Source organism: Petaurus breviceps, unplaced genomic scaffold, assembly GCF_028583685.1.
Source record: "Petaurus breviceps papuanus isolate PSGF00001 unplaced genomic scaffold, PetGlider_PUasm1.0 90822, whole genome shotgun sequence".
Classification (NCBI taxonomy): domain Eukaryota; kingdom Metazoa; phylum Chordata; class Mammalia; order Diprotodontia; family Petauridae; genus Petaurus; species Petaurus breviceps.
This window is the reverse complement of record NW_027187351.1, coordinates 7169794-7193409: the sequence shown is the minus strand read 5'-3', so window position 1 is coordinate 7193409 and position 23616 is coordinate 7169794. Positions and strand designations below refer to the sequence as shown.

At 34.2% G+C, this 23616-nt stretch overlaps 1 protein-coding gene across 2 annotated transcripts in view; it reads right to left on the bottom strand.

Annotated features, from left to right (window-relative positions):
* TINAG (tubulointerstitial nephritis antigen) overlaps positions 1-23616 on the bottom strand; it is a 213661-nt gene that overhangs the window by 124396 nt on the left and 65649 nt on the right. For both annotated transcript variants that reach the window (XM_069070639.1, XM_069070640.1), the window contains exons 5-6: positions 19329-19452; positions 13741-13891 (exon numbers count right to left, since the gene is read on the bottom strand). In XM_069070639.1, coding sequence (XP_068926740.1) covers positions 13741-13891; positions 19329-19452 — 275 coding nt within the window. The remainder of the gene's footprint in view (positions 1-13740; positions 13892-19328; positions 19453-23616) is intronic.

Below are 23616 nucleotides of genomic sequence, written 5' to 3'. Positions count from 1 at the left end.
ATAGATAGATAGATAGATAGATAGATAGATAGATAGATAGATAGATAGACAGACAGACATAGACCAGACAGATAGATACACAGTATATATAAACACATATATAGATAGATGTATGCATATATATATTTTTTTCTCTCTTATCTGATGGTGACACCTGTTAGAAGCCTCATCACTTCATTTCTGGTTTATTGCAGTTGCCTGCCAGTTGATCTCACTGCCTTAAATTTCTCCCTACACCAATCCATACACCTATCAAATGATTACCCCATTCAATCAACTCCATTGCCTCCCTTCACCTCCAGTATCAAGTATAAAATCCTATGTTGATAATCAAATCCCTTCATAACTGCCTTTTTCTACCTTTCTTGTGTTTTACTTCTCTCCACATACTGTGGTCAGTGATCCTGGTCTCCTGTCTATTCTTTGTACATAATTGATCCCCCATCTCTCAAATCTAGGCATTATCACTGACAGTACTGCATGCCTGCAATCCTCTCCCTTCCCATGGTCACCTTCTGGCTTCCCTGACTTCCTTGTCTCAGGTAAAGTCCCATCTTCTGCAAAAAGTCTTTTTAGTCCTTCCTTAATCTTAGGGATTATATCATATAATCATATATAATATAATAATTATATAATAAGATTATATAATCTTATTCTTATATTTTTTTTCTTTCCTCTGAGATTGTCCTCAATTTATTTGTTTTGTTTGTCCAGAGTTATTTAGATGCTGTCCCCTTCATTAGACTATGAACTTGAAAGAAAGGATTCTTTTTTTTTGTTTGCTTGCTTTTTGCCCTTTTTTTGTATCCTTTGTGCCTAGCATAGCACCTAACAGCAGACACTAAAATGTTAATTAACTGTCTGAACATGTAATTATATTGAAGAAGAAAAAAATTTTATTTTTTGCTTTTTTGGGGGAAGGGTAAATGGCTTTAAGCGACTTGCCCAAGGTCACCTGGCTAGTTTTTTGTGTTGTGTCTGAGGCCAAATTTGAACTCAGGTCCTCCTGACTCCAGGGCCTGTGCTCTATTTACTCTGCCACCTAGCCACTCCTGGAAGAAGAAAATTTGATTATGAAAGAGATGACAAATTAGATTATTCATCAAAAGAATATTTTGATAAATTTTGTAATCTCTAAAATTAAGCTATTTCAATATTTTATCATGTTACAGAGATCTCATGAGAATTAAATTGTTAAAGGTTATTTTTAAAGTTCATAATACTATGTGAAATATCACAACACTAATATACATATTAGAAAGGAAAATTTATCAAATAATACAAAGCCAGATATTACCCAGCATTCAAAGAAGTGATCTTGACTTTCCTGTAATATACTGTCCAGAGACCGATGAGAGTAAACAGAATGAATTTGGAGTGTCTAGTTAGAGATAATCTAAATGAATAAATAATGATGATAAAATGGTGATAAACTATTTTAACAATAGTAACCATTTATATAATGTTTTATCATTTGCAAAGCGCTTTATAAATATTACCTCATTTGATGGTCACAATAACCCTGGGGAATAAAATATATCTCTCCATTTTATGAATGAGGAAAGTGAGGACAACAGAAGTTAAGTAACTTATCAAGGGTTACACAAGAATTATTTGAGGCTGGATTTGAATTCAGTTATTTCCTGACTCCAAGTCAAACAATTAACTGTACTGCCAAACTGCTTGATATGAATTTTCTAAATCAGAGTATTTTCAAAATAAAAATAATCAAACAGAATAGGGGAGAATTTGAAACCAAAAGAACAAATGATGTCTGTGAGTTCAAAAAAAGTTTTCCTTAATTGTGTTTTTGATACTTGTGAGATAACAGTTGGTAGCAACTTAGGTAAGCACTTTAATTTTTACCATAGGACACAGGTAGTTAGGTGGCACAGTAGATAGAGTGCCAGGCCTGGAGTCAGGAAGGAAATGACAAACCACTTCTGCATCCTTGCCAAGAAAACCCCAAAGAATCGGACATTTCTGAAATGACTGAACAACAACAACGACAAAATAGCGACATCATCATGATCCCTGCTAATGCAGAAAGTCATATATAGACTCATATGGCACTGATGTCCTCAGTACCAATAAGACATAGATGATGTGATTTTTAAAAATAAAATAAAAAGCCACAGAGACATTGCCATCTCTGAAAATATCTCCCCACACACCTAACCCTCCACATAGAACATACAGGCTAGGTTAGTCATTAGCTGACTCATAATCTTCAGGGAAAGATGAAAAGACTTACAATAATGCCACTTGTGATCTTGCCTACATCATTTAAAAACAAGTCCTTGCTCCTTCCAAATTGAACACGGTAGCTGTTCAGCAGATTATCCATCAAGTTAGAAACCGGAAACACTCGACCATGCACGTGCCTAAGGAGCAGGACAACCCACTTTTGTCACTTTACCATTATTAAAAATGAAAATGAACACATGGCCTCCAATTCTGTTGATAAATATCAAATGAGATAATATTTACAAAGCACCTAGTATAGTGTCTGGGACATAGTAGTTCTTTGATAAATATTTGTTTCAGTCTTCCTTGAAAGATGACATAAATGGAGGAGGGATAAAAATGAGGGGAAAAGAAGAATAAAGGAAATAGTAGTTGGCTGGGGAAGAGGAAAAGAAGAAAGAAAAAGGAAGAGGGAGGAAAGATGAGGAGATGGGAGGGAGAGAGGAGAGGAGAGAAGGAAATGAAGGTAAGGAAAAAGGAGAGGAGGGAAGGAGAGGGACCAGGAGGAGAGAGGAGACAAAAAGGGAAAACGAGTCCTGATGGGACACCAATGAGCCATCTCCATAACATCGTCCTTGTGGGACAAGATACTGAAAGGAAGGGGATCAGTCAAACAGCTGATAAGCACTTATTAAGTGCCTATTCTCTGGCAGGCTCTGTGTAAGGCACTAGAGATCCAAAAAAGAAAACAGGAATGAAAGGACATTGTTAGGAAAAGAATCACAGAATTTTAGAGTTTGAAGGGATCTTAGTGGCTAACAACTTTAAAAATAAACAAGAGAAGAAGGTACTCAGCAAGTGGTCATCCATACTCTACTTGACAATCTTTAATGAGGAGGAAGTAACAACCCCCAAAGGCAGCTCATTCCACTTTTGGACAGGTCAGTCAAGAAGCTTTTGGTGTTTTCTGACATCAAGTCTAAATCTGCCATTTTTCGACTTCCATCCACTGCTCCTTGGCTTGCTGAAGTTGAACAAAATAAAGCTAATTAATTATTCCAGTACTTTAAAATAACTGTTACCTCTGAGTCATCTCTTTTCTAGACTTCCTCAAATTCTTCAACAATTCTCATATATCATGGATTCATAAGGTCTTTTGTCATCCTAGTTGCTGACCTGTAACCTCTCTTCAGCTTATTAATGTCACTCGTAAATGTTGACATGAAGAGCTGAACATAATACTCTAGATGGATTCTGACCAGAACAAAGTGCAATGGGACTATCTTCTTATTCCTCTTAATGAAACCCAAGAAAACATCAGCTTTTGTGCTTGCCATTTCTGATTCACCATCTATAACCCCTAGATTGCTATCTAACTATGCCTTGCTATCTTGTACATCTGAAGCCATTTTTCTGAGCACAAGTGTATGGACAATAATTACCCCTATTAAAATTATTTTTATTAGATGCCAGCCTATCAAGATTTTTTTTTGTACATGGACTTGATTATCTATGTCATTTATCTTTCCCATGTTTATGTCAAATGCAATTTTGACAAGTTAAGTGATCTATTTTTTTCCCCAAGTTAACAATAAAAATGTTAAATAGTAAGGAAAGACAAGGCATGCTGATGGAGACTTCCTTCCTAGATGACATGGAGCCACCATTTAATGATTACTCTTTGAGGATAGTCCTAAACCAGTTATAAATGTACTATCATGTAGGTCAAGGCTCCTTTTCCACAAAAATAACATGACATTCTTTATTGAATGATTTAGTAGGTTAGGTGATACTATAGACAGAGTGCCACCTTGGAGTCAGGAAGACCTAAGTTTAAATAGGGTTTCAGACAGTAGCTGTGACTCTGCAATTCGCTTAACCTATTGTTTGTCTTAGTTTCCTTAACTGAAAAATACGGATAATAACAGCACCTATCTCCCAGGGTTGTTGAGAAGAAATGAGATAATATTTGTAAAGCACTTAACACAGTTCCTGGCACAAAGTAGGAACTTTGTGTTCCCTATTATGAACTGGGTAAAATTGTATTTATGGCATTCCCTTAATCTAACAGTTGAGTAACCTAGTCAAAAACAGAAATAAATTCATTCAGTCATTACCTGCTCTTGATGATGCCATGCTTACTTATTATGATCAAAACTTCCTTTTCTAAATGATCTCTATAGCCATCTCTGCAATAGTCTTTTCTAAAATATAGCCAGAAATCTAAATAACACTTATTGCCACATACTTTTCAGGCTCCAATTTCTTGCCTTTTGTGTGTAGGTGAAAATCAACACCTTTGCCCTTCTCTAATCATCTCTTCCTTTCTCTAGGATCTTTCACATATGAATAGCAGTGGGTCAGAAGTCATATGGATCAGAACCTGAAGTTGTAGTTCACCTGGGCCAGGTGATTTGAATTTTTCAAAGGAAGCTAGGTATTCTTTTATTATTTCTTTACTTGAAAAAGGCACAGTCTATTTTTCACACTCTTTCCTCTGGTCTCTGGGCAGCTAGTTGTTGTAGTGGATAGAGTACAGAGCCTAGTCAAGACTGATCTTCCTAAGTTCATATCCAGCCTCAGATACTCACTAAGTGTGTGACTCTGGGCAAGTCACTTAATCCTGTTTGCCTCAATTATATTTGCCTCATCTATAAAATGAGTTGGAGAAGGAATTGGCAAACACTTCCAGTATCTTTGCCAAGAAAACCCCAAATGGGTCCATGAAGAGTCAGACATGATTGAAAAACGACTGCACAACAACTATCCTCTAGTCTTAAGGTACTCCCTAGCAAAGAAAAGAGAAACAAAATAAAAGGAAGCTCTCTCATTGTCAGTTATCTTTGCTCCATTCATTTTGAGAAGGGGTCCTCTCTCTCCTTGGATCCTCTTTTCCCCAATATAACTAAACAACAACAACAACAAAAACCTCTTTTATGTGTGTTCTTAGTTTTCCTTGGCAGCCTCTATTTATTCTGAGCTTTGACACTACTGGCATTATTTTTATGGGATGAAATCATGCTTTTCTATTCCTCCTCTGTTACCTTCCCTTGATTCCATCTACTACCATTCACTATCTTTTTTTTTTTAATCTAAGTTGATTATCTGAGAATCTACATTGGCCTGTGAACAATTTCCATTTTTTTTCTCCTGTTGAATTTTTTTCTGTAATGTCCTCAGAATTTCCTTCTTAATAACTTCCCATCTCTCTTGGATTGCTTTCACCTGTATAATATTAGTCTTTGAGATCCTATCCTTATCCTTATCTTTTTAGAGTCTACTTTTCCAAATTATAGATCTCATGGCAGATTTTTCCCAATACTTCTCTCCTTTATGAGATCAATATTCTAATTTCTACCCTCAGGGACCAGTTGTTTGCTGTTATGGAGAATTAGATAAAAAATAAAATCATCTCACTTTTTTTTTCTCCACGTCTTGACAGATAAAATTATCATTAAGAGCTGCCATTAAGTTGTTACCTGCTCTTCTTTTATGGGAGAGAATTCCAGTAGGTGTCTGAATAATTGAAGTTCCACATCATGACTATATCATGCCTCTGTGCTAGCCTTGCCATCTGTTTTCTGAATTCCTCATAAATTTCTTCTTTCTGTTCAGGGTCCATAGTCCAGAATCCAATGACAAAATCATTCCTATTTTCCTCTCCATTGACCAAAACCCAAATGAATGCTAAACCTTCACCCCTTTCCCTGTCTTATTTTTTTAAAACACTGTATAGCTATCAAAGCCATATTCTGGTCAGGAAACTCATTCCACAAAACCTCCACGGTGCCAATAGAGGTCAAAGTTGACTGTGTCCTTTAGAATGCTAATTCCTCCTGTTTGTTGCCTAGCTTAGACATTTGTGTATAGATATTTGAGGTCATGAAATTTACTACTGTTTAACTTTCTTGATGTTTGTTTCTAGTAAACTTGTGAGTATCTCAAAACTGGTTCTCTTATTCATTGCAGCTACTTTCTAGTACATTTACAGTAGTAGGTATAATATGTAGGCAGTTTTCTCCTTCCCTCGAACTTTTTATTTTGGCTTTGGATTTGACTTGCATAACAACAGGCAAATATATGCTTACCAGTCTTTGTTAGGTATGTTCCAACTCTGACTAGAAGCCTGTGATTCCTATATTTTAAGCTCTGACCAAGAAATACAAATCACATTCTCAAAAATTATCTTAGCCAGCTATGAGTTTCCCAAATCAGTTTTTCTCTTCTGCATCCCTTGCCTTCATGGACAGCCTTAAAGAAAACACCATCTGTGTCCTCATCACCTTCAGTTTCTCACACAAGATGTCATAATCTTTGGCAATACTATTGAGATTCCATCTGAGAGGAAATTTCACAGGAAATAATATAACTTAACTTTTTCCTTGTTCCTCTCTCCTGCACAGTATAAATTTCTTTAACCTTAGTCCCAATATATATTCTTTTTCCCCGACTTACTTTTTCTCTTCCTCCTTTGTCCTAAGAGAGAAATAAAATTTGTGATTGAGTAGCAATCAGAGTTGTTTATGTTCTATAACTAAGTGAATTTTATGATAAAAGTAGCGTATCTGACATAGGTTTCAATTCTTTATCTGCTACTTCATAGGTGCTTGTGGTGAATATATGGTAGGCCATGGACAAGAGTCACATGGTCAGAAAGAGATGTGTTTCAGTCTGCATTTTTAGAGGGAACACCTACATTAATAAGATTACAGATCCAATCAATAATATTTGGTATTCTTATAGCTCCTAAAGGTTTGCAAAATGATTTACAAATGCTATTTCTCATTTGATCCTTTTAACAAGCCTAGAAAGTAGATATCATTATTACAATTTTATAGATAAGGCAACCGAGGCAAAGAGAAATTAAATTACTTGTCCCCAGTCACAAAGTTAGTAATTGTGGATTTTGTCCTGGGTCTTCTTGACTATAGGTCCAGCACTGAATATACCATAGCACCTAGCTGCCTACTATTTCAGTATATGAGTGTATGCTTTAGCACAAATTTTATCCTATAGCACACTAATAAAAATTCCCTGAAAGCCAAAATGACTATAAGGTCAAGAGATTTGATACTAAATATATCTCCTGAAATCTTATTTAAAAAAATAAACTTTTAATGTAATGTAAGTACAACCCTGTCTGATTGATTGTTTGATCCTCCTGGTCATTATAATACTTTATCAGACTATAATTACATTCACAAAGATTACCTTTAAACCTTCATCTAAAGTGAAGTAAGTAGAACCAGGAAATCAATACACAAAATGATTATAGCAATATAAGTCAAAAGTAAAACAACAGAAATAAAAATTTAATGATTTTTAAGTGTAATGACTAAGCTTCATGCCAAAGAACTATAACAATTAATCTCTTTTCCAAAATGGGGAACTATGGGCAGTGTAACCTCCCAAAATATTGTCAAACTTGATGGATTCAGTGGTTAATTTTTCTGATTCCTTCCCCCCCACTCTTCTTTAGTTCCCTTTCTTGTAAGGAATGAATCTAGATAAACCATTGGTTAACTTGATTTTAAAAAGAAAGAAAAAAAAACAAATTACTAGTATAAAAATAAAAAGGGGGAATGTACCACAAATGAAGATGAAATTAAGCAATTATATGGAACTAATTTGCCAAAATTATGCCAATTTAACAATCTAACTGTAATGGATGTGTACTTAAAATAAACAAATGGATAGACAGATAGATGAATGAATGAATAAACCAGCCAGATTAACAGAAGAGTAAGTAGAATGCTTAAATAACCTTATCTTAGAAAAAAAAAATTGAACAGATCATCAATGAGCTACCTAAGAAAAATAACCCCAGGACCAGATGGCTTCACAAGTGAATTTTACCAAATATTTAAGAAACATTTAATTCCAATACCTTATAAACTATTTGAAAAAAAAAATAAGTAAAGAAGTCCTACCAAATTCCTTTCATGATACAAATATGGTTTAGATGTCTAAATCAGGGAGAGTACATATATCTTTCTCTGTTTGGGGTCTTTCCAGTTTAGGTATCAGCACCATATTTGTGTCATAAAAGTTTTGTTTATTTCTTGATGTCTGATGGTAAAATAGAGAAAGAAAATTATAGACCAATTTCCTTAATGAATATAAATGCAAAGATTTTAAATAAAATAATAGCAAGGAGATCACAGCAATATATCACAAAGATCATGCACTGTGACCAGGTAGGATTAATGCCAGAAATGAAGAGCTAGTTTAATATTAGGAATACTATCACCATAATTGATCATATTGATAGCAATAACAACTAAAATTATACAATTATCTCAATAGATACAGAAAAAGCCTTTGACAAAATGCAATACCCATTCCTATTAAAAACATTAGAAAGCATATAAATCAGTGGAGCTTTTCTTAAATTTATAAATACCATCTGTCTAAAACCAAAAGCAAAACCTTTAACAGGAATAAAACTGAAGCCTTCCCAATAAGATCAGGAGTGAAGCAAGGATTCCCCTTATTACCACTATTATTCAATATTGTATTAGAAATAATATCATATATATGTAATATACATATATACACACACATACACACATATGTACATGTGTATGTGTGTGCCCAAACTATTGTGCTAAATATGTCAATAAGACCAAAAAAAGAAGAAATTTAAAAAATAGATAATGAAGAAACAAAACTATGATACTTTTTAATGATATGATGGTAAACTTAGAGAATCAACTAAAAGAACTGGTTGAAATAATTAACAACTTCAGCAAAGTTGAAAGATATAAAATAAACATGCATAAATTATCAGCATTTCTATATATTACCAGCAAAATCCAGCAGGAAAAGATGGAAAGAAAAATTATATTTAAAATAACTATAGACAATATAAAATACTTGGGAGTCTACCTGCTAGGGTAAACCAAGGGATCGTATGAATGCAATTACAGAGCACTTTTCACATAAATATAGATCTAAACAACTGGAGAAATAAAATGTCTTACAGGTAGGTCAAGGTAATGTAATAAAAATGGTAATTTTGCCTGACATGATTTACTTATTCAGTGCCTTACCAATCAAATTGCCTAAAAAAAATTTTATAGAACTAGAAAAAGTGGTAACAAAATTGATCTGGAAGAATAAAAGGCCAAGAGTGTCAAAGGAATCAATAAAAAAAATAATATTAAGGAAGGCAGCCTAGCAGTACCAGATTTCAAAGTATATAGCAAAGCAGTAATCATCAAAACAATGTGGGACTGCCTAACAAATAGAGTGGTGGATCAGTGAAATAGATTAGGCATATAATTAACAGTAGTAAATGGCCATAGTAATCTAATGCTTTATAAGCTCAAAGATCAAAGCTTTCAGGGTAAAAACTCAGCATTTTATAAAAATTGCTGGGTAAACTAGAAAGCAATTTGGCAGAAACTAGACGTAGACCAACACCTCACACTGTATACCAAGATGAGATCAAAATGGATAAATAATTTGAATATAAAAGGTGATACCATGATGAAATTAGGGGAGTATTGGGGGATATACACTTGTCAGATCTATGCATAAGTGAAGTATTTATGATGAAACAAGAGATAGAAAGGATTATGGGAAGTAAAATGTACTATTATGATTACATGAAATTAAAAAGCTTTTTCATAAAGAAAAGTAATGCAACCAAGATTACAAGGAAAGCAGGAAAGTGTTTTTGTTTTTGTTTTACAACAAGTATCTCTTATAAAGGCCTCATTTGTCAAATATAAATGGATTTGAGCCAAGTTTACCAAAATAAGAGACATTCCCTGGTAATAAACGATCAAAGGATATGTACAGAAAGTGTTTAGAAGCAGAAATCAAGGCTATCAGTAGTCACATGGAAAAAAAATGCTCTAAATAACTACCAGTTAGAAAAATGCAAATCAAAACTCTGAGATACAACCTCTCTTATCAAACTACAGGTAGACTAACATGACAGGGAAGGAAAATGATAAATGCTGGAGGGGATATAGAAAAAATGGAACACCTAGCACTGTTGGTGGAATTGTGAACTAGTCCAATCATTCTGGAGAACAATTTGGAACTATGCCCAAAGGACTATAAAACTGCACATAACCTTTGCCCAGAAATACTATATTAGATCTGTATCCCAGAGAGATGAAAAAAATGAAAAGAACATACAAAAATAATTATAGTAGTTCTTTTTGTGGTGGCAAAGAATTAGAAATTGAAGGAGTGCCCATCAATTGGGGAATGGCTGAACAAATTATGGTATATGATTACTGTGGAATACTATTGTGCTATAAAAAGGATGAGGTGGATGGTTTCAGAAAAAGCTGGAATAATTTCCATGAAAGCTAACAGATGCAGAAGAACATTGTACCTAGTCACAGTAGTATTGTAAGGATCAATTGTGAAGAACTAAGCTACTCTGATCAAGATAATGATCCAAGACAATTCCAAGAGACCCATAATGAAAAATGCTATCTACCTCCAGAGAGAGACCTGATGAACTATCTATGAATGCAGATGGAGGCATACTTTAAAAAAATCTTTATTGTCCTATTTTGTTTGTTTTCTTTTGTAACATGACTAATATGGAAACATGCTTTGCATGACCTCATATGTATAACTGAAATCAAATGGCTTCCCTTCTCAAGGAAGTAGGAGGACCAGGAGGGACAGAGAGAGTGTGCAACTGAAATAAAAAAAAAGATTGTTATAAACAATTTTACAAGTAATTGGGAAATATTTAACAAAATATATAAAGATAATTTTGAAAAAAAATAGGAATGCCTCTCTGAATAGAAGATATTAGGTGATATAAAAATACATGATATAGAAATCTCACACTGTTTTATCAACATAAGAGCAGTCACAAATCCTCTCAATTCAAAATATTAAGGTCAGGTACACTTGCAGGGAAGAAACTGAGGCATCTGGACTAGATATTTGCATTCAGTGATGTAATAAAAATGTAGACTCTGTGCCTTTGTACAGAATGATCCCCATCCCTTGAGTGCTTTCACTCCATCTTGACCTCTTAGAATCCTTGGCTTCCTTCTGATTTATCTCACAGGCTACTTTCTACAGAATGTTGTGTGTGTGTGTGTGTGTGTGTGTGTGCATATATACACTCAAATATGTGTGTTTGTGTATAAATGTGTACAATATCTCTGGGTGGATTGTGTCCTTCATTAGAATAGGAGCATCTTGAAGAGATTTTTCTTTTTTCCTCAGGTTACCACTTTGTAACAATTAATAAATGCTTACATACTGATTAATTGATCGATTGATTAATTCTTAGACCTGTTTATGTGCCCAGCACTTGTTTATAGTCCAGTACTACCCTGCATAACTTTGGATAAGTAACATAAATTCCTTGGGCCTCATTTTCCTTATTGGACCAGATGGATTGGACTAGATGCCCAGATAGATCTTCACTCAGCAGAATTCTGTGCTGTCCAATCAGATTCAAATCGCTTTTTACAATCAAGAAGCAGTAGCAATTCTCTTCGCTCTCCTGTTTCTCCCTCTCAAACCAGATGTGGTGGTGGAGAGCCAACAAACCTCTCTCTAGCTATAGATAGTGGTTTGACTGAAGAAGAGGTCAGTTCTCTTAAGATGAGCTTCCAACCATTCTCCATCCTACAAGCAGCTTCCCAACAATGGAATCCTTCATGTTAGCAGACTTTCCCACTGGTTTCTTTAGGTAGTTACATCATAATTGCCTTTTCCACTGTTCTCAATGCCTCAGGGCCAAATTGAACCCTCCTCCTGAAATTCCCCTTTCTGGCAGTTATGAACACAACAATGCTAATTTAATCCTCCCACAATCTCCACATAATTATTTCATTTACCAATTTTGTTAATTTTAACTTTTCAAATTCTAACAACAGGCAAATAAAAATGATCCAAGGGACCACAATGCCCTACAGCCTCAGTTATTTCTCTGATCTTTAACAAGTCCTTCAAGTCTGAGGTGCAATGGTCTATCTGGTCTTCCTAACAGACCATATTTTCCCCAAATTTTAACAGAAAAACTGTATTTGTTCACATGTGATTTTCTCCAGTTTGGGAGGCTTTTTTGTGCACAAAAGTTATTTTTTTCTACACATTCTAGTAACCAAAATGCTCCTTTACAAAGTGGAAGACTCACATACTAAGTATATAAAAAGAAAATGCAAAGGAAATCGAGGGAGTAGGGAGAGCAAAACAACTGAGAGAATAAGAAAAGACATACAAGGTAGCATTTGAGTGTAGTTTATATTAGCATTCCAATGACAATCTTCCAGCCAAGGAATCTTCCCTCTTTATCTCTTATATATTCTCTCAGAAACCCTTTATTCATTTTCTGTCTATCAAGGGACCTTCCTGGGGTTTCTCACACATTGCACTCCATCTCCTATTCTCTGTGCTTTTGTACCATCCTTGTCCTCCCTTGTCACCTCAGTTTCTTAGAATTCTTCACTTCCCTAAAAATTTAGTTCAAATTCTACTCTCCAAACAAAGACATTTCCAATGTCCACAAACTCTGTGACCCTACCTCCCTAAACTAAACTTATGTCTATTTTCTATGGATACTCATATGTACATGTCATCCTCCCTGCCAGAATTTAAGTTCACTTAATTTTCATTTTTGTCTTAGCAGAGGTCCTAGCATATAGTAGGTGAATAATAAATGTTTTTGATGGATTAATAGATAGATTTCTATTATAAATCTACAGAAGCTTATTAGTAGGATGATATGCAATCAGTCAATATGTGTGGATTATCATAAAAAAACAGTACTTTTTAAGGCATATCCAAATGGAGTTTACTTAACTAGTCTACTAACTTTCCAGATACCTAAATGAAGCTGGCCAAGATTTTTGTGGCATTTTCTTTTTAAAGATAAGGAATACTTAACATTCCTCATAAGTCCTCAAGCCACTTAAAAACCTTTCTTTAGGTATTAAAAAAATAGAATTGCCATGACTTGGACTAGGAATGAATGAATTCTTCAAATGGTATGATTATAGTATAGCAAAATGTTGATAAATATCAAAGGATAGCAAACAATTTCATGTAATAAGTTATTCATCATGTTAATGCAATTTAGTTCAATTCAATAAAATTTCCCTACACTGTCTTTCTGCTACTGAGATAACATGGTACAGTTGAAAATACTCTAGGCTTGGAATTAGGAGAGAAGAGAGTCTAAATGTTGCTCTAAGTGTTGCTATGACAATGGGCAAGTCATTCAACCTCTCCTCTTCATTTTTTGTTTGTTTTTATCAGTAGAGAGATGTCTATGGTACCCACCTCATAGAACTGTTGTAAGGATCAGATTTGACAATATACTCAATGTGCTTTGTAAATAGTAAAGTGCTATGTAAAAGTTTTACATTATGATTCAATGTCTATTAAAAGCAGACCATTGTTTTGGGCAATGAGGTAGATAGATATAGAGGTTAAATCAGGTCCCTGTCTTTGTAGATTTACACACAATAATCAAATACACTTTTCAATATTTGATTGTTAATTCTAGCTCTGAATAGTTCCCATAAGAAGCCTGCAAATACATTTTGGGCTGCTATTTACCCACGTTTTCTCAGGTACCACCAAGCTTTGTCAATGCTCCCTCCTTTGCATCCATGACGATTCTTGACACAGCAAGAGATCAAATTCTGAGGGGATAGATTGTCTGTGTAGTGACCATTGGACTGAATTGCTATTCGATCAGCTGCCACACCTGGTTGAAGGAAAGTATTGACTCATTAAAATAGAATATTTTGATTCATATTTATAGTGCATATCTTACCCACTATCTTTCCAACCTATTAAAATGTAATTAAATATGTCAATTTCTTTCAACTAGAAATAACTATATCCAAGATAGGACAGACCCCCTACAAGATAGGTGTATTGACTGCAGATGGTATTTAAAGGCTGCTGTGAAGAGATATTCCACAGCATACTTCAGTGACCTTTTACAGTATTTGTCATTTCTTACTAACATATTAGTTTTTTTAATGATGTGTTTGAAACATATCACCTTCCACTGTTATCTGTAGACATAGAGATCATCCTGTCACTAAAATCCACATAAGAAGCCTAAAGATTATATTAATATATTATCCCACCTTCCTTTCCTAGTGCCAAATAATGTCATAGCGAGATAGATAGAGATAGAGTTATATATTAGATAACATGTATGTTATATATTATGTAACAATAATAATGCTACATATAATTCTTATGATTTTTACAGAACTATGTTAATAGTAAAGACCTAGAAATATTAGGTGCCCCAATCAAACTCCATATAAATATATCTGAGAATTATAGCATCAACTGAAACTTGACAGGAAAACGATCAAAAACATGAAGTCCTCATATATACCCAAATTTTCGTAGCAGAGAATTTTATAATAGCAAAAACCTGGAAACAGAATGGGCTTCAGTTGACTGAGAAATGACTGAATAAGCTGTGTTATTGAAATACAACAGAAAATTATTGTTCTCTAAAAAATTATTAATAGAAGGAATTCAGAGAAATGTGAAAGAAACGTATAAACTGAATAGAATGAAATAATCAGAAGGGATGAAAATATACAAAACTATGATAATGTGAATTAAAATAACACTGAACAGCATCTGATCTCACATAAAATCTTGTTCCTAGGGGATTGATTGATGATGATACAGGCTATACTCATCTAAGTAGAGAGGTGGGGTCTACGTGCACAAAATGTTACATATAATTAGAAGCACCATTGGCATGTTGATTAGTTCTTCAAACTGTTTTTCTTCATTACAGGAGTAAATTCAGGGAATGGGGAGGTGGAGGAGAAAGAGGAGATGGGGTAGTGTGGCATTCTACATAGAATGCTGGACTTGGAGCTAGGAAGATCTGAGTTAAAATCTTGTCACTGTGTGACCCAGGTAAGTCACTTGATTTGAAACTAACTTTCTTCATCTGTTCAATGATGAGTTCCAGCTCTGAATCTCTTATCCTAAGAGTATATCAGGAATGACTGTGATATTAAAAAAAGATAAAATATATAAATAGAATGCCTCCCCCCCCAAAAAAAATAGAAAATTAATATAAGGGTCACTCTCAAATGATTCTCTTGAGAATTTATTGTTATTTAAGATCATAGATTTAGAGCTATTGATTCAGAAGGGATACTCAAGATCATTTAGTCCGACCTCTTCACTTTATAATTGAGGAAACTGAAACCCAGAGAGGTTGTGACTTTCTCAGGTTCACAAAAATAGTAATAAGCAACAGAGTTGGGGTTTCAACTGAATTCTGAGTTCTATATGAATATGTATGTATTTTTTTTTACCAGACCATTACTCTTCCTCTAACTGCCCTTTGTTCACTCTAAGATTTGCCTTTTGGAACTTTCCTTTCTCATCCTCTCAATGGGGTTATAAATTTCTGTTGTTCAGAATTGCCTTTTATAGTCAGTCTCCTCAAAATGCTTATGTTAGAAGAATCTCCATTTAAAAACATTATACTACCTAAAGCATGTTTTTTTAGTTAATAGGCTCCTCAATTCTTTTCACTGGGATTTGTCTGAGGTCACATGGGTATAAAACAGCATACAAAGTACCACCATTATTCTTATATTCTAGTAACTCCCCATTCAATTTAAAATCCAATTTTAAAGTATCTCATTTAAAATACCTCATTGCCTTGTAAGCAAGTTTCAGTACAAGGGTTCAGAATCAACAAGGATTTTTTTATGACTTTAAATTATTCCTTATTTAGTCTAAAATTTAATTCTTTTCAGTGAAATACAATTGAAGTAGAGGGGTTTTCTATTGTTCCTCTTTGTTTAGTTTTGTTTTGCTTTTTAAAACCACTCATATTTTTACAATATATACTCCATTACTTACCCAGATATTTCTAAATCTCAAAGAGTAATTAGCTCAAATTTACATGTAATATTTAGAAAAAGATCAGAGAAGAGAAGAATGACTCAATTCATTTGAAGTTGTTTTCATCTCCTGTTTTAAAAGCTTTATTGAGCATTACCCATGGGGCACATTTGCTTGTTATCTCTATGTATTAGTTGCTGTCTAAAAGTTTGCCCTATGCTGCTCGCTCAGTCTTGTGAAAACCTTCACTGTTCAAGCTTCTGTCATTCAGACTGAATTTGGTTTCATCCTTGTAACTAGACACTTTCTTGTCATCTTTTCTGAAAACTCTCCTTTTGTCCTTCACTTCTCCATTTTTCTCAATCATTTTTCTAATTTATTTTGACTACTATTGAATTACTTAGTTATCTAAATCTTTATAGAAAATAAAAATTGTATTCTTATTGTAATCTGATATCCTGCCTCAGACAGACACTTACTAGTTCAGTGACCCTGGTCAAGTCATTTTAATATGTCTGTGCCTCAGTTTCCTCATCTGTAAAATAAAGATAATAATAGGACTTACCTCATAGAGTTGTTGTGAGAATCAAATAAGTTAATATAGGTACAGTGCATTGCAAACCTTAAAGTGGCATGTACATGCTAGATGTGTTTAAATACTAGCTATAAATGTAATATATATACATTTGTAATTATATCATATGATATATTATTATAATATGACATAGTATAATGCAAAAATAGTGTGGTATATTGTAGATAAATAACTGGTCTTAGACCTGGAAAGATCTGGGTTCAAATACCACCTCTGGAACCTACAAACTATATGACCATGGTAAACTCGTTTAACGTCTCAGTACTCAACCTACCCTTCTACAGTTGTCAGGTTGCAGAGGCAATACCAGTTTGCTTTGAAAGAGGGCATTTCCACATTTAAGAATTCTCTATATCAATGAAATAATAAATCTAGTACCTATCCTCAATACAATGCAGTATAGTAAAATGTAGTGTAAAGGCACCTGACATATTTGTTGGAATCATCTCAAGTAAAGATATTCATCTATCATCAAAAAGCATGGAAAGGACACCAGACAGAAAAACATGATAAGAGAGAGAAGATAAGGAAGGTAGGAAATGGTACAGAACATAAGACAACAATTAGTTCTATGAAGCCATAGGCAAATGGTAGATGGTGTGAATGTGATGTTCCCAAAGAGTATCCCTGAAAGGGAACAGATGGGTGTCAGAAATATTGAATGGTATCAGAGACAAACATTTCTATTTTTATGACTTTGAAGAGTATACTATTACTTTTAGGGCTGAGCCCTTTTTGCAAATCCAAAGGGTGAATTAACAGTAATGTGACTTTAAAAGCAGTCACTTGAGAGTGACTAATTACAGTAATGTTGCTAATACTCAAACCTCTATTTGGGATTAGACTTGACCTCTAAGGTTCTTTCCAGCTCTAAATCTGTGATCCTAAGATTGTCTTCAGAGTTTATGGGTCCATTCTTTGGTTATAATTCTAATAAAGCTCATACTTTAAAGATGACTTTACTGTTTGGAAAAAGCTAAAATGCATATGGAAACAAGACCAGCAAATCAGGTGGGTGGTCCAGTTGAGTAATATGATTTCTAATAAAAAGAAAAAAAAAACTATGATATAATAATGAAGAAATGAGATGTTTTTATTCATAACTTGTCAACTGACTGTTAAAAGAACAACAAAGAAAGAGTTCTGGAAACACTTTGAACAACAGCAGCACCTTGGGTAATACATTAGACTTCAAACTCTTTGGTAGTGAGGACTTTTTTTGCCTTTTTTTTGTATCCTCAGAGCTTAGCATAGGGTCTGGTAAATTCTAAGGAATTAATAAATGTTTGATAACTGACTTGTTGACATGTCTAGTCTCTCAGGGAGACTTCTTAAAAAGAATACAAGACCTAATGAATGAATTCTAGTATATTTCTTTTAACATTTTTCTTAAAGTACACTGAATATATTTTCAAAATGTGTTTTTTTAATATGAAAGACAAAATACACGTTTTTCACAAGTCCATATTCAGTTACATATTTCTATTTCTTCATACTTCACAATAACTTAATAATCATTTATTCAGCAAACAAGCACCTCCAGCACTTCAGAAGAAGAAGGCCTGAGTTCAGATCTGGCCTAAGACACTTACTAGCTAAGTGACCTTGGAAAAGTTATTTAATATCTCCACATCTCTGTTTCCTCAACTGTAAAATAGGACCTACCTTTCAAGTTGTGAGGATCAAAGGAAGTATTTGTAAAGTGCTTATCACAGTGCCTAGAACATGGTAGATGCTTAATTAATGCATGTTTCCTTTCATTCCCTCCTTCCTTTCTACTTTGTGCCATGCACTGAGTAAGAAATACAAAGATAAAGGTGAGATATCCCCTGCCACCACTGAAGAAATTATATTTTAGTGGGGAGATACGATACTCCATCTTCCCAGATTTGAATATAGGACAAATGCAAATATATCAAAGGGAAAAAAATGTGCAGTGGTCTGGCAAGTCATTTGCCAGAAAGAAGAGGAATCTAAGAATTTAGAAAAGGTCATATGAAGGAAGTGGTATTTGAGCCAAAGGGGTTCTAAGAGATAAAGGGGAAGGAGATCATTCCAGAATTGAGAAACTTCTGCAAAGACAAAGAGGTAGAAATTTCATGAATAGAGTTTAGCAAGTAGGTCATTTTGACTTGAGTATTGAGACACATCTAAGTATAAAAATAAGCATTAAAATTTTATAAATATAAGACCTACCATGTGCTCTGTTATTCTGTGTGTAGAGTTGTTTTCCAAGTCTAAAGGTTTAGTAACCTGTTCAGTCAATCAGCAGTATGTTTATTATATTTTGCCTCTCCAAAAAGAAAGTGAGGGGTAGGGTAGGAAAAACACATTTGTTTGATTTATTTTTTCTTTTAAAATTAAACTCAGAATGGGAGTATTATTTTAAGCATACAAATCTGATAGATTACCTTGAACTTGATGTGGAATTTTAAAGATATAGCCATTATTTAATTTTAAAAATAATAAAAATTACAATTAAATTCTATTAAACATTGACTGTAGTCAAATGGAATATTAGGAGTCAGAAGATCTGAGTTTGTGCTCAAAGTCTGCTACTAGTTAACTATATTACTTCTCTCAGTCTTCATTTCACCATTTATAAAATAAGATTGGACCAGGTAATCTCTGAGGTCTTGTCTAGCTCGAATACCCTAAGGAATCTTGGTCATTATAGAGAAGACAATTAGAGTAACAGTATTACTTGCAGTGGAAAATGCCCAGGATGCAGCACAGTTTTTTTGATCCAATGGATCATGAGTCCATCCAGGCCACTTGTAAGAGGAGATAAAAAACTCTGGAAGATCAATCTTTGAAGGCAATGTGACCTAAAAAAGAGGGAGAGAGAGAAAGCACAAGTCCATCAAAAGACCCCTTGATCATAGTCTGAAGGAACATTACAGTTTATCTATTCCAACTTTTAATTTAATAAACATTTCTTAAAAATATATTAATTATTACTTATATGTTATATGATTGATATATTATAATAGGATATATTACATTAATTAATATATTAATTAATAATAAACATTAAGTAAACATTTAATAGTTGATTAAACTGAGACCTAGAAAAGTGATTGTAAAAAGCCATACATATAATAAGTAGAGAGTCAGGAGTTGAAGCCTTATCCTCTACATATGTACTAACCTAAGCACAATTCTGCCTGTATATTCTAAGAGAGATACAATCAATGTGGAGCAGCTAGGTTGCACAATGGATAGAGCACCTGGTCTGGAGTCAGGCAGATCTGAGTTCAAATCCAGCCTCATATACTTAGCTATGTGACCCCAGGCAGGTCACTTAACCCTGCTTGCCTCAGTGTCCTCATCTGTAATATGAGCTAGAGAAGGAAATGGCAAACCACTCCAGAATCTTTGCCAAGAAACCCCCAAACACGGTTACAAAGAATTGGACGTGACTGAACAACAACAAAATAAGTATAGAATGAAAGAGAAATCGGCAGACAGAAGTTTCTTCTTAAAAAAAAAAAAAAAACATTTCCGTTTCAGTGGGTGGTGGCTCAGGAATAGTACTCCACTGCCAAAGAGAAATGATTAAAAGGTTTTGTTGTCATTTTATTTTGTTTTGTTTTGGTTGATTTTTTTCCCCTCCCTTAGAAGTCAGTGTATTTGTTAAAGTTATTGGCAATACCATGTGCAGTAAGTGAGAGTAAACAAAGACTGTGAATGATGAGGAGAGTGATGATGAATGTTAGTGGTGATTAACGATTACATATTATAGTCTAATGGTGCTCTATGCTTTGCAACATTCACATAGCTCTCTACTGAATGCTTGTGAATTTTTTGGCAATTCAAGATTTTTGAAGGGCATAGCTAAAAATGTGACTTTATCAGGCAAAACTTTTAAGGGGGAAGGGTTGGTAAGAGATGGATGAATAGATGAATATAGATCTTAACAGCAACTGTAATGAATACTGATGACTTTTTACAATAATATAAAGTGAACTGATAGGTAGAGTGATTATTGTGAGTTATTGTACAATAGCAATGCTTTTAATCCCTCCTGATGTTTCTGTCATCCTGAGTCAGAGCTATTCTCCTTAGAGAAGAAGATGACATAGTGTTATTTAAATCCATCCTCCACAGGAGCAAGCATTTTCAAGGTCTAGCAGATTTTTTTTTCTTTTCTTGCCTCTAATCTAAGTCAGAAATGGGTTTCCTATATGGGAACCCTAGGACTAACAGTGTTGGAGCCCTAGCCTATACACCAATCTGATATTTGGAGAGCTGACAATTCAAGTACTTTGATAATTTGATTTTTTTTCCCTAAATTCCTATGCAATCCTGTAGCATTTGATCCCTTGGGCATGTTGTTAAGATGTGTTACTCCTGTCTGTTAAGTCCTTGAGGGGAAAAAAAGGATTTCTTGAGATGTGTGGTATCAATGGTATTCTATAAAAGCATGATCCCCTAGGATACTATGTTCAAATTCATCACATCAGAGATCTAAAGCCAAAAGGGATCTCCGAAGTCAGTCCAAATTCCACATTTTACAAGTGAGGAAATTGAGGTCCAGGAAATGTAAGTCCCTTGTCCAAGATAGTGTCAGAGGCATGATTAAACCCAGGTCTTCTGACTCCAGAACAAGTGCTCTTTCTAATGTGTTAAAAATTTCTCTTTATCTCTTAATCTAAACAGTATCCATTTATATGCCCATCTTTATAAAAGATGGGAAATGAAGTACTATGAATTTAAATGAATGAGTTAATTAAACTGAAAACTCAAAAACTCTTTTTTTTAATCTACATTTTCTGGAGTAGCCTACCTTATGTATATTTCCAGAATGTAATAGGAAATATAGGGCAGATGAGGTTTTTGTTTTTTATTGTTTTTTTTCCTAACAGGAGGGTAGTTGAGTGGAAGCAAAATATAGGTAATTGTTACTATTTTAAAATTTTTTTAATATAGGGAGAGACATTAAGTATATATTAACATTACATATATATTCTCTATGTGTATGTTTGTCTATATATGTAGTGCATGCATATATGTATGTATGTATGTACATACTGACATTATATATATATAGAAACAGATAAAATACCAGGTTACTGCTCAAGTCTCTTACAAAAATTACCTATGTCAGGTGCATCTTGGATAACTGAGAAGAAGATTTTAATGAATGTGTCCATTTGAAAATGTGTACCTAACAACTCCTGGGCTTGAATTGCAGCAGAAGAGAGAAGACATTTGTTTAAGGGAACATCTCCCTTGACAGTGAAAGACTAGATCTATGTAGATCTACTAGATCTATGTACTTAGACTATGTCCACATGGATGATTGCTGAAAAGGAATAAATGATGTTTAGACTTTAGTCAACTGGTCACCCAACTGAAGTGGGGGACAAGGGAGAGAATTTGAAATTCGAAGTTTTAAAAGCAAATGTTAAAAATTGTTTTTGTGTATAACTAGGAAAAATAAAATGCTAAATAAATATAAAAAACAAACTAACAACAATCCTACAAACTAGGAGCTATTATTGTGTCCATTTTACCAATGAGGAAGCCAAAGTTCAAAGAAATATGGGGATAGAGAAAGAGATAAATATATTATATACGAGACAAAAATGAGATAAGTAGATGAGATAGAAGATAGATGATACATAGAGCATTTATTAAGGACCTACTACTATATATCAAGTGGGCAGCTAGGTGGTGCAGTGGCTAGAGTGCCAGGTCTGGAATCAGGAAGACTCATCTTCCTGTGTTCAAATCTGGCCATAGACACTAACTGTATAACCCTGTTTGTTTTAGTTTCCTCATCTGTAAAATGAGATGGAGAGAGAAATGGCAAACCACTCAAGTATCTTTGCCAAGAAAACCCTAAAAGAGTCAAACATGACTGAAAACAAATTAACAATAACAGATGTGTCAGGCACAGTGCTTACTTTCAAGGATAAATATCCAAACAAGAAGATAATACCTATTGTCAAGAACTTTCTGTTTTCATTGTGGAAAGCATCATATAAAGGCAAGCTGGAAATCAAGGCAGATGGGTAAGGGAGTCAATGAGGAGATAATGAAGGAACAAGAGTGGTCTGGAGCATTGAGTTATGAGTGAAGTGAAGCTTAACTGAGACCCCTCCTGAAATAGTGATCTGGAAAGACAGTCACCAATCAGATCAGGACTTCAGAGGGGAGATATCACCAGAGTGATAAAATTGTTGACAAGAAAGAAAAGTTTAAGTCCAAATAATTGAGATATGAGTAAGGCAAAGTATGGCTGAATCCTCTCCTTAAACACTGATCAGAGCAGTGGGTTACTAATTAAGAGAACCAGGACTCTTCCAGAGCAGAAATCACAGGGAGGGGGTGGTGCCCAAATCCCTCAGAGAGGTTAGATGACTTACTGAGAGTCACACAGCTAGTAAGTAACTAAGACTGAATTTAAGTTTCAGTCTTCCAAAGACCCCTATCCTAATACTTTATCTACTATGCCATACTTTCTTTCAAGTAACTAGACGTTGTTGTTATAACACATTGAACAAATGTTATGGTTGAGAAAGAATCATCTTGTTATTATGGATGTTAATCATAGCCTCAGAAAGTTTGTAAAACCAATTCTTTAATACATTTTTAAAGTTTAGTTGAAGGATCAGAGATTTAGATTTGGAATAGAATTTTATACTTCTGTATATATTTGTTTTATGTATGCTATATATCATATATTATTATGTGTGCATATGCATATCTTTTTTCTTTTGTCTCCCTGATAGAATGTAAAATCCTTGAGGGCAAGGCTATTTTCTTCTCTTTTGGGCAGGCTGTATCCCCAGTGCCTTGCATAGTTTCTGGCACACAGTAGATACAAAATGAGTGACTTTTGATTGGCAGATAGATTACCTGATTAATTGATCCAGTATGATCCCCTAATTTTCCATGTAAAGGAAGTGATGTTACTTTGCTCTCCCAAGATTCTCAAAAGTAATAAATAGCAGAACCAAAATATAAATTCAGATCTCTCATTC